The sequence below is a fragment of the Tupaia chinensis genome, unplaced genomic scaffold, assembly GCF_000334495.1.
Source record: "Tupaia chinensis unplaced genomic scaffold, TupChi_1.0 Scaffold000652_1, whole genome shotgun sequence".
Taxonomy (NCBI): Eukaryota; Metazoa; Chordata; class Mammalia; order Scandentia; family Tupaiidae; genus Tupaia; species Tupaia belangeri.
Genome location: NW_006160173.1, coordinates 2,438,852 through 2,453,919, shown reverse-complemented (window position 1 = coordinate 2,453,919; position 15,068 = coordinate 2,438,852). Strand labels below are relative to the sequence as shown.

The 15,068-nt window shown below is 36.7% G+C and overlaps 1 protein-coding gene across 2 annotated transcripts in view; it reads right to left on the bottom strand.

Annotated features, from left to right (window-relative positions):
• The window catches only part of CADM2 (cell adhesion molecule 2), a 1,200,723-nt gene that overhangs the window by 159,470 nt on the left and 1,026,185 nt on the right, over positions 1–15,068 (bottom strand). For both annotated transcript variants that reach the window (XM_006159770.3, XM_006159771.3), the window contains exon 5: positions 1,070–1,240. In XM_006159770.3, coding sequence (XP_006159832.1) covers positions 1,070–1,240 — 171 coding nt within the window. The remainder of the gene's footprint in view (positions 1–1,069; positions 1,241–15,068) is intronic.

Sequence of the window (15,068 nt, the reverse complement as noted above, 5' to 3'; positions counted from 1 at the left end):
GGTGTCACAATCCTTTCTATTCCATTTCTCCCTCCTTTCTGGATTTTGGGCGCATACACACACCCAATGTGTTTTTCAAGCTGCCAGGTCCAAGATATGAACTGTGTAATAGGCCATGTGGGGATCTAACTGCCTTAACCACCATGCCACGGGTTGGCCCACGATTTTAAGATGTACTCGTACAGCACAAATTCTATCCACTGGCTATAATTTCATTGTTGCAAAGGCAAACAAAGATCATTATCTGAAAATGAAAAAATGCAATTCAAGAAATACGATGTCTTCTGTTCTTTTCTATTTTATTTTACATGTTTCAATTTACTTACTTTAACTTTGAAAAATATTTACGAGTTTTCTGCTATATTCATAGGACCTTGCTAAACACTGAACACACCATAACTCAAGCCGACCAATTGCCAGTGTGACTCATCCTCCATAATCTTCAGAATCCTCATGTAAAATTCGGGATTACTGTGAGTAACATCTATCAGTCTGTTATGTGCTTGATGAGATAATCTCAATAAAACACGGAATTGTCCCTGGCCTTATGGAGTCATCCAAGTATGTTATTTTTAATTATAAATAATAATGATGGAGAAAACATAATGGGTACATCTCTATGTTAGTAAATCTCATATAAAATGTTTAAGAAAATACTCTAATTTTAAAAGTATAGCCTAGAAGCCATGTCCGCATAAAACAAAGTTATTTTATTGTAACAAAGTACATTGAGGCCCCTTTCATATCCCAACTTTCATTGATTTTTACCTAAATTGCCACTTCGTTTCCTCCACCCCCATGCACACAGACATCAATCTACAATTTGGAACATAATTAGGACTATTAACCTCATGATATCTCCTTTATTTTTCTTCATTGTCAAAAATGACACTCAGACAAAGAGTACTTTCCTTTGAACATGATTAATACTAATGAGCATAGTTTTACTTCATTTTACTGTAGATTTTGCTGCACATTTGCTGTAATTTCAGGTAATTTTGAGGTGATTTTAAATGTAGATGAAGAGGGATGCTGCCAAGATAAAGGGGGATGGAAGGTGTTTACTTACAGTGTATTTCTAGCACCTGCATGGCTACCTGAGGGGTGGCATTGAGGGATTCGTGGTCTACTCTGCAGATCACTGCCACTCCGTCATCACTGCGGTCCACTCGGAAATCCAGTGTGCTGCTCACAGTGAATGTCTTGCGATTTGCATCCTCTTCTTTTAAATACTTTACGTCTGAAAACAAAATAGGAACTTAAAACTTTTGTGATGTCTTTCAAATTACAAAAAACTTTACTTACTCAAGACAATGGAATCACCTCCTTAGTTTTATCAATATTTTCAAAACAAATATTTATTTCTTTAACATTAAATCCATTTGATTTTGATCAAATAAAGATATTATTTAATATTATTCTTTTTTCTTTTTTTTTTTGATTTTTAGATTTTTGCCATAGGGCATGTCATTCATTCCAGAAAGAGAGAGAGAGAGACATATGGGGAATGTGAGAAATCATCCCCCCACACACACCGACCCAAGAAGGTATGGCTCTGAAACAATCCCTTGTCCTCCATTTTCTCCTTGGAATCTTGGGCATGCATACATATGCACCTGGTATGACTTTCAGGTTACCAGGTCCAGGGTTCTAACTGCAGTTGGCCATGTGGGACTCCAGCATCTTAAACCTTCATACCACTTACTGGCCCACTTTAAAATTAATTTTAAGGGTTAAATTTAGAAATAGAATGAACGGGTACAGCACAGCAGTTTTACTTCTTTGGTCTCAAGCTTACATAGAATACAGTCAAGTGCAAGGTGTGTGTGTGTGTGTGTGTGTGTGTGTGTGTGTGTGTGTGTGTGATGTTTTAGGTAGGACTGCAGTCCTGATCCTCTTGCCTTAGCCTCCCAAGTAGCTGGGATTACAGAGAAAGTTATCGCACCCAGGTTTGTTTTCTTATTTGTTTGTTTGTTTTTTTTTTTTTTGCTATAAGGTATGTGCATTTGGTGGAGGGCGAGATATAGAGAGCAAAAGAGTGAAAGTGAGAATACATTCCCTGGGGGATGGCCATACCTTCTATTCCATTTGCTTCTTGGGATTATGGGCACACACACACAGGCCCAGCGTGTTTTTCAAGCTGCTAGTTCGAAGACTCGAACTGCAGAGTCGGCCATGTGGGATCTTCGAAGACTCAAACTGCAGAGTCGGCCATGTGGGATCAAGTCACCTTAACCTTCACCATTGCCACCTGGCTGGTCTTGTGCCTGTCTTATTTATTTATTTTTTTAAAAATTCATGATATAGCACATTTATACACACATGAGAGTAAGAGGGGAAGAGTGAAAGAGAGACACATGCTTCGTATGGTCTGGTCATGATATGATTCCCTTCTTCTAGTCTTTTAGCCCACCAGATAGTCAGCACTACCACATGTACCTGATGCACTTGAGGCTGATAGAGCCAAAGATTTGAGCCTCCAAACTTCCCATACCCTGTGGTATCTGACTTCTCTTAACCAGTGCATTACCGCTGCACCCTTAAGCCAGCCTCTAGCTTCTTTAGGGTGGCCTGGGAATTGAACTTGGGCTTCTCATGTGGCCCCAGCTTGTCAAGATGCAGCATCCAGCCTACTACTATGGCTGGGCCAGGTGCAAGAAACTTCCTTATACTCCATTTGAAAAATGCGGGCCATTTTATAAAAGTATTCTTTCTTTTCTCTTAGATTTGAGTTTTAGTGAAAGATGATCTCAGTTCTCTGAACCACAAGCACAGTTGGGAAAAGCAAATTCACTACCATCTAGTTATGCCTAAAAGAAAGCACAATGTCTCCGAGCTACGATTTCAACATGAACAAAGTGAAGTGGACATAAATTGCTAAGGAATATCCAAGATGAGAAAAAGTTGTCATCTTTGAAAAGAAGGAGCACAGTCATCAGAATATTTTGAATATTTAAATACATACTTGCAGTGAAATTTACATTGAGATAAATGCTCTTCACTAGGCTGAGGAATCCATTTCAGCATGAATGAGAATACTTCCCTCAAACTGAATTCACTTATCGATATTTAAATTTTCTATGTATGAATCACTAAATGGCGCATTTGTTCATTGTGGTAAAGCGGTTTAATAATATTTTCATTTAATTTGTAATTTCTCAAGTCTGAAGAAGCTGATAAGAAGAGAGTAATTTTAAGATTAGAAATCAAAATGATAGGCTAAAGTTACGATTTTGTAAGAAGATCTTAAATGTAGTTGAGGGGAAAATGTGTTCCATTTTCATATGCTTTATCTCATTTTCCTCCAACATTCAATACCAAATGAATAATGATATTTTCAGGAAACAGTTCTTTTGCATAATATGCATAAATATTTGATTTTACCTTGTACTGAATAATTTTCTTTAAAATATTTAAAAATATGTTACTGCCAACAAAGATGTAATCTAAAATCAGTTTCTCCATTTGTGTGCTTTATACAAAGAGTTGACTCTTAAAATATATTAAACTTTATGTATCTAATGAGTAAGCATAGTTATGATTCATTAAGTTTTACTTATTTCCTTGAAAAGTATAACTTTATTTTCTTGATTAATTTTCTCTTTTTTTCTTTTTGGAGAGATTTTCACTGTAGGGCGCGTGCGCTCGCCAGACAGACAGAGAGAGACATAGAGACAGAAAGCGAGAAATCACCCCCCAGGGGGGATGGTCACGCCGCAATCCCTTCTCCTCCATTCTCCTCTCGGGATCTTGGGCACGCACGCACACGCGCCCGGCGTGAGTTTTAAGCCACCGGGTCCGGGACACGAACCGCGGTCGACTACGTGGGAGTCCAGCGACATAGCCATTACGCTAACTGCTGGTTCCCTTTCTTGATTAATTTTAAAAGTAGAAATAAAGGGAATATTAGTAAGGGATATATAAATGTGTATCTTGTTCTTGAAAACATACATGTTTGTGATTATGTGCACATTAAAAAAATGGTCTAAGATTTGTACCAAACATCTTTTTATGTATCTTAAGAGATTTTTTGTTTGTTTTGGGTTTTTTGTTTTGTTTTGTTTTGTTGTTTTTTTGATTTTTTCCATAAGGCACATATGTTTGCTGGAGAGAGAAACAGGTAGACAGAGAGTGTAAGGGAAAGTAAGAAATCACCCAGAAGGGGTGATGACCTCACCCCAATCCCTTCTCCACTCTCCTTTCAGGATTTTGGGCACAAAAGCACATACACCCAGCATGATTTTTCAAGCCACTGGGTACAGTATTCAAATGATGGGGTCAGCCACGTGAGATCCAGTGCCCTAACCACTATGCCACCTGCCTGCACTCTGTATCTTAAGCATTTTTAAAGAGTAAGAAAATTTCTAACATTTAGAAATGGGGACAGAAGTATAAAAATCACAATATCTTCTGCTAGTTATAAATAAATCACACAAGATTTTTCATAGCATTTTTTCATAAATGTGTCTTATAAAATATTTTATCTCATTTTTCCTGAATTCATTTACTGAGATTTTAACATTTAAAAACAATTTCTACAAAAATATATTACTAGAATAAAAGATTAAAAGTTCTCCTTTAGGTCAAAATATGTCAGAATAGTACTGATACATTTATATTTCTTTGATAATATTTTAAAAAATTAGGATCTTTTAATTTTCAACATCTCATAGATTTATACAAAAATGTTGCTTCAGTTTTTACATGTTTTCTTTCCTATAAATCCATATCCAATGTTTACTGGTTCCTAGTTCTAAGCAATGGTAGAGTAAGAAAATTTATATCTTGTGATAAATCATTTTTATAATTATGCTATATAATATATAAGAACTTTTCCCAATATATTGCTAATTGTTTAATTTTAATAACAGCTGTATTTTAAGAATCTACACATCTGTTCCCTTTACAAAAATACCATTTAATGTAATATTAATTGGACACATAAAATTTGATAGCAATTGTATATAACATAAAATGTTAATTAGCATCATTCAAAGAAAACAAATACAAGAGTAATTTGTTGCTTTTAATACTGGTTTATATGATAGCTCTAAGGTTCCTAGAACCCATAGATGAACAGGAAAAAAACATTGAGAAGAGTCAATTCCTATCTTTTTTTTTTTTTCACATTTTATACTGACCTCCTTTTCCAAATAGACGGGAAATAGAACTTAAAATGCATCTCTAACATTTTCCTTTTCTTTTTATGATAACTGATGTGTTACTCAGTTGCAGACTCAATGGAAATTTTCTTTCTGTTGCCTACTTTACTTGCTGATATCATGTGTATTTGAGTTTCATATTTTATCTTGTTTTAGAGTTTCCATTTTTTTGTCCCCTTTGGCATGTTAGTTACATTGGGCTCAAGGGCAGAGCTTCTCAAGATGGAATACACCTAAGAGTGACCCCCAGATCTCGTTAAATGCATATTATCTTCCAGTAGGTTGGGGTGTGGAGGTGCAGAGTCTGCTACTGACCTACAGACCACATTTTGAGGCATAGTGGATACACTGACACCTGAAATAGCACCAAAGTTGGAGAGGCAATGGTAGGGCTTCCTCTTGCCCACCTCTCACTTTTTAGAACTTGCATCTCTTCCGCATCTTCCATTCTGTATTCACTACTTCAAATATACATACCACCTTTTGATGCATGTCAATATACACATATCCTATCTACTATAATGTGTTGATGCAATGGCTGGAGAAAGTGAGGGCAAAAAATGAACAACGGAATGAGTAGAATTTCAATCTTTCATAATATTTGCAGGTATTTTTCCATGTTCTGCTGGCAAAGCTTCTGGATATTAAAGCAGCTAATACCTAAATGATCAAAGAAATGGTAGTTTTGGGTGAGTGGTGGTTGGAAATTCACCTAGAGCAGACACATGTGAGGTTTCTGGGACTATGAAAATGCTCTATATCAAATAAGGATGTGGGTTGACCTCATTTATCCCTTTGTCAAAAATAAAAATTAAGTTTACTGAATGAGAGACCGAGAAAGAGGAAAGTCAAGCACCCTTTGCAGAGTCTCATGCCACAATCCACCCCAGCCTCCCCAGTCAGCCAGGATCACTGATGTGTGGATACCCACAGGTGTGCTAAACCTGAGATCTTCTGTATAGATTTTGCATAGCACCATGCCACTGAGCTGTGCCTTTGACAAAATTTTAAGTTAAGATGAGTTCATTTCAATGTGCATACATTTTCCTCAAAAATAAGAATTGTGGGTAAATTGATGGTTAAAGTGTTGGATCCCACGTGACTCATTCCATGTTCTAGTTCTGGACCCAGCAAATTGAAAATTATTCTGGGCACATGTGCCTAAAATCTTTAGAGGACAATGAATTGCAGCATGGCCATTTGCCCGGGTTTTTCACTTTCCCTGTCTGTCTTCTCTCTCTGGCGAATGCACATGGCCTATGACAAAAGAACAAAGAACTACAAGGTATTAAAACAACAATTCAATTGAGTGGAATGTACATAGAGCCATAGATGGAACGAATATGGCTAAATGTGATCAATTTGAAACTTGGTTATACATATATATTGTTTCATCATACTATTGAATTTATTTTATATATGCTACAAATTTTTGCTAATATTCTTTTTTTAAAATATGCCTTACTATGTGTCTTAAGAAAATTTATTTTCTAAGCATTTCTTGGGGAAGTTTCAATGTAAAGAACTTTTTATTAGTTTTTATATTATTATATTATATAATATTTTATATTATTCACCAAATACTATATATTTATATATATATTATTTATCTTATATTTCATATGTTATATTATTTATCTTATTATTCATTATTTATTATTATTTATATTATTTATCTTCATAAGAATTGGACTATGGAATAGACGAGTCTTGGGATTTTAAAATTTTTGTGTAGCTCAGGTAGAATAAATAAAAAAGTCACATGTAAGTGTGAAATAGAATGTTGGAGTCACCATTATTTAAACAAAATAAGTAAAATTAAAAGTTACCATTAACTGAAAAACAAAAAATAGATTGATCTAAACATTTTTACATTCAAATCTCACCACACGCCCCAGGTCTCAGGAGATACCTCCATATTAATCCTTCCCAGATTTATAAAATTAGGTCACCTGCCTCTGTTATCTATTGGGTTGTTGTGAAAGTCATGCCTCTGTATCTACTGAGTCATTGGGAAAGTCATGACGCATTTTTGCATAGAAAAACACAGAAAAATATGTCATGACTTTCCTGATGACCTAATACTTTCTGGCCACTTTCAGTCTGCGGTTTTAGAAAGAAAACCCTCTTACACAAAGTTCCTAGGGAAGTTACCTTTCTCCACAGTGCATCTAACACAGAAGAGCCGTGCATACCCATCTAGTTTTGTCTATTTGTCCTTTTTGCTTTCATGATTTTGATGCCATTTGGACAGACCTGGGAAGAAGCTACTTCATTTCTATCAAGATAAATCTCCCTCGATCCTGCCACGGGCCTCTACATCACCATGTCCCTAGTGCGGGCCTGTTTCTTTTGAATCTTTGCAAGGTCAGTAGGCCATACTGGGAACAAGCCAAGACTTGGAGAAAGTTTCTCCCCACTGATAGTGCCTACTTCCATATAATTAGGAGATACTTCTCAGGAGTTATGTAGGCTAATTTGTAATTTCTGTTTGGGCCTTGAATTATCCAATCATGAGTAAAGTAGCAGGGTCTCAGTGTGTATCCCAGGTAATGATGTTTATATAGCACTTGAATTTCACTGTTAGTTTTAGAGTCAAGGTTTATAAAAGTGGTTTGTGAACCAGCAGGTGTTGTGGTGATTAAGGTGCTGGATCCTGTATGGACATCTCCTTGGTTAGAGTCCTGGACTTGGGACTTGGAGGTCTGAAAACATGCTGGGTGCATGAGCATGCATGCCAGAAGTCCCGAGAGGAGAATGGAGGAGAAGGGATAATGGCATGGCCATTCACCCAGGAGGAGATTTCTCACTTTCCCTTCTTTTCTTTGTTCCTCTCTCTCTCTTCAGTGAGTGCATGCATCTTATGGAAAAAAACATAAAAAGAAAAAAAAGTTTAAAAAGTGGTTTGTGATGGTTCAGATGGTACTTTCAGTGAGATAAATTAAGGAATTGATTCTGACTCTACACCAATGTGATCAATGTGTGTGCTCTCTGAAGAAAGACAGAGAGACAGAGATAGTGATGAGAGGGAAAGTAAGAAATCATCTACCCAACGGGGATGACCACACAACAATCTTTTCTCCTTCATTGTCATCCTAGGATTTCAAGCTCACACACACATGTGCCCACTTGATTTTCAAGTCATTGAATCTGGGGCAAAAATTGTGGTCTGCCCTGTGGGAATCCAACATCTTAACTACTATGCCACCTACTGGCCACTAAAAACAAATTCTTAAGGCAAATCTGAAAAGCTTATTTGTTTCTTCCTTATTTAGAGAGATTTTTGCTTTGGGGAAGTGCACTCATCAGAGAGACAGAAAGCAAGAAATCACCCCCAAGAGGATAGCCACACCACAATCTCTCTTCCATTCTATTTTCAGGATTTTTGGCAGGCACACACGTGTGCCTGGGATGAGTTTTAAGCTTCTGAGTCTGGAACTTAAATGGCAGCTGAGTACATGAGAGTCCAGTGACATAACCATTATATCATCTGCTGGTTCCAAAGGTTACATTTTTAAAAAATCCTTCTCACAATATTCAACTTTTATAAAAAGAATGTCAGTCAGGGACCAGCAGTTAGTGTAATGGCTATGTCGCTGGACTCCCATGTAGTCAACCGTGGTTCGAGTTCCAGACCCAGTGGATTAAACTCACTCTGGGTGCATGTGAGTGCATGCCCAAGATCCCAAGAGGAGAATGGAGGAAAAAGGATTGCAGTATGGCCATCCCCCATGGGGGGTGATTTCTCACTTTCTGTCTCTCTCTGTCTTTCTGGTGAGTGCATGCATCCTATAGCAAAAACCTCTCTCAAAAAAAAAAAAAGAAAAAAAAAAGAAAAGAATGTCAGTCATACTCCTTATTTTTAACAGACAGTTCAGATCAAGACTCAGTCGAATGCCTCTTCCTGTGTATGTGTGCATTGGCAACACAAGATAACTGTGCCACTTGGCAAGGAACGCTGAAACTCAGCCCTTGTTAATGGACTTCAAAGTGTCAGATGAGAGAAATAATATTTACAGAGGACTGCGGAAGGGGAAGTATGACATTTCAATTTATTCAAACAAATAGACTGTTAGTACTTTTTCTCAAATTTATCTAAGATACTGTATAGATCTACATTCAGAGATGCTATAAGGTCCAGCTTATGAATCATGCTATATCTATACATCTATACTATATCTATATCTATATCTATCTATATCTATCTCTCTATATCATCTATCTTTCTTAGGGACAACTATTACATATATTCAGGACATACGCATTTTTAAAACATGTGAATTCGGGGCTAGCAGATGACATAGCAGTTATGTTACTGGACTTCCACATGGCTGACTGTGATTCAAGTCCCTGACCCGGTGTCTTGAAAATTATGTTAGTCACATATGTGTGTGTATGCCAAAGGTCCTGGGAGGGGAAGGGATTGCCATTCTCTCTCTCTGATAAGCACACCTCCCTAAGGCAAAAATGTTCTCTTACAACAATTAAATAAATAGAAATAAAACATGTGAACTCAGAGAGAAACTCTTCTCAGTTTCACAAAATGCATCTCTTGCCTAACACTTTCATGGTCATGATAATTAATTAATCATGTTTTTCTTTGTAGTGGCTTAGAAAGTACTAATAAACGTTTGTGATCCACTATTAATAAGTGTAAAAACTTTTATTTTTCGTGAGAGATATTTGCTATAGGGTGTGTAGACTCACAAGAGAGACAGAAATGAGAAATCACCCCCCCCCAGGGGGATGGCCATGCCACAATCCCTTATCCTCCATTCTCCTCTTGGGATTTTGGGCACACACACATGTGCCTGACATGAGTTTTTAAGCCACTGGGTCCAGGACTCGAGACATGGTTAACTACATGGGAGTCCCCAGACATAACCATTACACCAACTGTTGGTCCCTAGTGTTAACACCTCACTTTTTTTTTTTTTTAAGAGAGAGATTTTTGCTATAGGATGCATGTGCTTGCTTGGGAATTTTGGCACTCTTGTACACGCATCTGGTATGAGTTTGACGATACTGGGTCTGGGACTCTAGGGGAGTCCAGCAATATAACCTTTATGCCATTTACTGGTCCCCCTAGTGTGGACACTTGTATAGAAAGAAATTGCTTTCTGGGACCAGCAGTTGATGTAATGTTATGTTGCTGGACTTCCGTGTAGCTGACCATGGTTGAAGCCCTGGACCCAATGACTTAAACTCACACCGGTCACGTGTGTTCGTGTGTGCCCAAGATCCCAAGAGGAGGATGGAGGAGAAGCGATTGCAGCGTGGCCATCCCCCTGTGGGGGTGATTTCTTGCTTTCTGTCTCTCTGTTTTTCTCTGTCCTTCTGGCAAGCATACACACACTATAGCAAAACCCTTTCAAATTTTTTTTTTAATTTAAAAAAAGAAAGAAATTGCTTTCTTTTTAAAATTTGTTTATTCTTTTAGGCACAGAAGATCTTTATTGCCACAGGAAGCAAGTGTACTTGTCTCACCTCACCAACAGCTTTAAGAGTCACGAAACGCAGACTTCACACAATAAAGTACAGCACAGACTCAGGGAGAAATGGTCCCTTAGACTATATTGGCTGTAATATCGAGGTAACCAATTGACCTTGTTCAGTGAAAACTCCCCAAACTCAATGAAAAAAAAAACAAAAAACTAGTTATAACATCCAATTCATATATACAATTCAAATAAAAATATATATTATTTACTTTAATGTATAGCAAGTTTAATACATTAGTGTTTACAAAATAAAAACTGTATTCTACTGAAATCTTTCTTGTGCTTCCCCATCACTAAGCTTGAAAGACTAGAAAAAGATGATACTTAAAGAAACTTATTTATGCTTTCTAATCTTACATTAGATTCATCTTATTTTTCTATATTAATAAAGCTATGGTCCCATTTTCAACATCACTAGTTTTTATTTTAGTGCTTTCCGTACTTGTCCCAATGTTTTGAGCACAAAATATAGAAAGAAAGAGTCACTCTCCCTCTGAAACACGGGACCAGTTCAATCGCTGCCTGGTGGACAGGAGCAACATATGAATACCTATTAAGATTTACTAACTGGGATGAACACTCAGAACTAGGTTACCTTGTTCAGGAGAGTATTCAGGAAAAAAAAAAGTCAACTTGAAAAATTATTCAAAATGATTAACAATTTGAGACCATCTTAACTCATTGTTTCATTCATTCTAAGCATAAAAACCAGTAATCTTGTCATTTGACACCATGTCAAATTCTGTAAGTAAATAATCTAAGGAAGGAAAGAAATTCCTGCCCATTGAAAATAGATAGCAATCATGCTATTTAAATATATTTTAAAAGACCATAGGTATGTTCAAAATATCAAGGAGAGCAACAGCTTAAGTGTTAGCAATATAAGGTATCCTATCTGATCCTCATCCCATTAGAAATCTCTTTCAAAAAACTAAGAGAGATAGACTAATCAGGAAATTAATCAATAATTTGTCATACCCAGCAATTCCACCCGTGAGTATCTACCCAAAGGACAGGAGAATGTTCAGTCAGAAAAGTGCTTGCACATCCATGTTTATTGTGGAATTATTTACTTGGAACCAACCCAAATGTCTATAAGGAGATGAATGGATTGAAAATTTGTGGCACATAAACACTACGGAATACTACCCAGCCATAGTAAAACAAGACCATGGCATTTGATAGAAAGTGGATGGATATGGAAGATATACTGCTGAGTAAAGCAAGCCAGGCTGTGAAAGAGAGACATCATATGTCTCCACTTAATATACACTGACTGCATCCGCACTCTACGGCAGGAACTGCAAGATAAGAGAAGATGGCAGCATGGAAAATGGTTACAGATACAGAACACAGTGTGGGAGGAGAGTGGCAGATGGAGGAGCGTGAAAGGAAAGGAATCAAGGAGAAAAATAGAGAGGCAAGGCATTCAACAGACACAGAAATGGAAGATTGTCTGTCAATGATAACATGTATAATATCTGCAACTGGAAAGGTGTAAAGTGAACTCGGGTTGAATAAATTCATTTATAAGCTTTAGTGATGTACAGTGATTGAATGTATAAAATTAAATTTTTAAAAATGTTGTGATAGTCCAGGAATGAGATCAGCTTGTCCTCAAGATAATCTTCATTTCAGTTATCATATTTTTCAATAGTCAGGACCATTGTGAATATTATTTATCATTTCTACACCACAAATGCAATACACTAAAAAAACCTCATTGGTCAATTTCTTCCACTTTTTGACTTACACAGCTTGTTCATGAGCTGTGAAGGTATATTCTGCATTCTGTGCAAAATGTATCTTGGACACATTGGGCCCAGATTACACTCTACCAATTATTCCTAAATGTAAATCCATGAAAAACAGTGGGTTTGGCAAAACATGCTGTAATCTTTTGGCAAGTCCAATTTCCAAATACAATATTTTATTAAAGACTCCATAATCTTTTATAACTAACAGACATGCAAGTATAAATGCTAAAAAGCATGTCTAAGTGTCAAAATAACTTTTTGATCCTCCACAGTATCTGTATTTGATGAATCTGAATGCATAATATCTGCCATAATGTGGTTCACATATTAAAAGAAAATTGTTCTCTAATATAATTTTCATTCTAGGCATTCCTTGTCTGTTGATTGTGATGTTCTGTAACACGTGATCCCAGTCAGACATGATTAAATCTGAAGAGGTATCTGGCCTGAGGATACCTAATCTCTAAATTGATAAGTATGAAATCTTATCTCCAAACACAAATGGAGAGTATTTTTGTTTGTTTGTTTGTTTGTTTTTGCTATAGGGTATGTGCCCTCACCAGACAGAGAGAGACAGAGTGACAGAAAGCAAGAAATCATGCCCCCAGCGGGGATGGCCACGCCGCAATCCCTTCTCCATTCTTCTCTCAGGATCTTGGACACACATGTACACGCGTGCGGTGTGAGTTTTAAGCCACAGGGTTGGGGACTCGAACCACGGTCGACAACATGCCAGTCCAGCGACATAGCCATTATGCCGCGGTGTGAGTTTTAAGCCATAGGGTTGGGGTCTTGAACCACGGTCGACAACATGCGAGTCCAGCGACATAGCCATTATGCTAACTCCTGGTCCCTTCAAACACAAATGATGTAATTAACTATTCAGATTATTCAGCATCAGATATCAGCATAAGTTACAGAATGTAAAGAATTCAAATAAACAGAAACTAAAAACTCATGCTACAGCACCCACATAGACGTATCCCACTGTAGTTTCTACAAATGACATTTTCACCACTCTAATGATGGAGCATGACACACGAGGGGAAGAGACAATGTTCAAAATAGAGGAAGGAGCAGTTAGCTGAGTGCAGTTCAAGTGGAGACAAAAAGGAGCTGAGTGATTATGAAGCTGGCCCACCAGTGAACTCTTTATGCCAGGAGAATAACCTTATGGTTATAACCAAGTCCCCCCTTGCTCCTTTGACTTAGCAGTGGTCAGATAAAACTTTACTATAGCCTCCTTTTTCACTTGAGAGGAGTATGAGTGCATCTCAGGGCCATTAGCCAACAGTTTGCGTGTGAGAGTCAACTTCCATTTGTAACCTCTCTCATGAAAGGAATTTTTAGACTATGTACTGACTTTTCTTCAGCTGCATCAAGAGGGCTGAAAAATACAAAAAATATTACCTGACTCTAGGCCAGATGCCTCAGGGTATGCACTATATTTGTCGAAAGTAGAATGTCCTTTCTCTTCAATTATATTGAAAATGACGCTTTTGGGTGCTTTAAAAATGATAAAATATGGTGGAAAAAACATGAAATTCCATCCATTAAAATATGTCCTATAAGAAAAATTTTAAAAATATGTGTGCATTTAGTTGAACTCTGTAAACAGTATGTAAATTGGGCTCCTTTCAAACATCTTTGATGGTACAATTTTCTAGTCATCAAGCTATTTCAAGGAGTCCGAAAGTATTCAGCACCTATGAGAATAATACACGTGCCCCTCCCCTACTAATCACGAAAATGAATCAGTTGCAACATTTGTGAAAAAATTGCTTTCTGAATGTTAGTGCTTCTCCGTACCATGTATTTTTGGAGTTTTGGTGATTGTTTTTCAAAAAGTTACTTTGTTTTCTGAGCAATATATATTTTTAAACAGCATTTATTCATTGAGATATTGACAGGTTCAATATATCTCATGTATTCATAAAATAAAGGATTAAACTGAATTTTTAAATTTTGCTACTATTTCTTTTATACTTGTTATTTTTCCTCATTCTTTCTTTTCCTTTCTATCTTTTTTCTTCTTTTCTCTATGGGCATTCTTAATTTTTACACTTTTGTATAGTCTAATACCTTCATCTAGGATGGTGTCTGAAGCACTGTAGATATTAATAAATGTGTTTAATTAATTACAATAATAACCTTTTTAGTAAGGTAAAGCATTCTTTTTTTCCTTCTAGTAAGTAGGCTCATTTCATATAGATGTGTATAATTTTAAGTCAGTTGCCAGTTTGTCATCATTTTTCTTTGTCACAGATTTCTTTTTAAATTCTATTATTCTCTTGAAAAATTGAAGATGTCATTAGGCTAATCTCTGAATAAGCAAGCAGTTTTTGTATTGGAAGAATACAAAAACTAGAAAAGATGGACGACCAAGATTAGCAACTAGGCAGGCTAAATAGACATAAAAAACATTTTGTGATACTGTCCTACTATTTTATTCCACCCCCCTTCTTGACTAGTAGGGGTTGTTCATTTTTTCTTATTAATATTTACCCTATCTTTGTCTTTTAATTCTCCCCCTCACTATTTTCTATACCCATAGTACAATAATCCTCAAGGCAGACCACCCAGATTGAAATCTCACTTATCAGACCACCCTAAAAATGGGAGTCCAGTTCTATGAACTATTATCTATA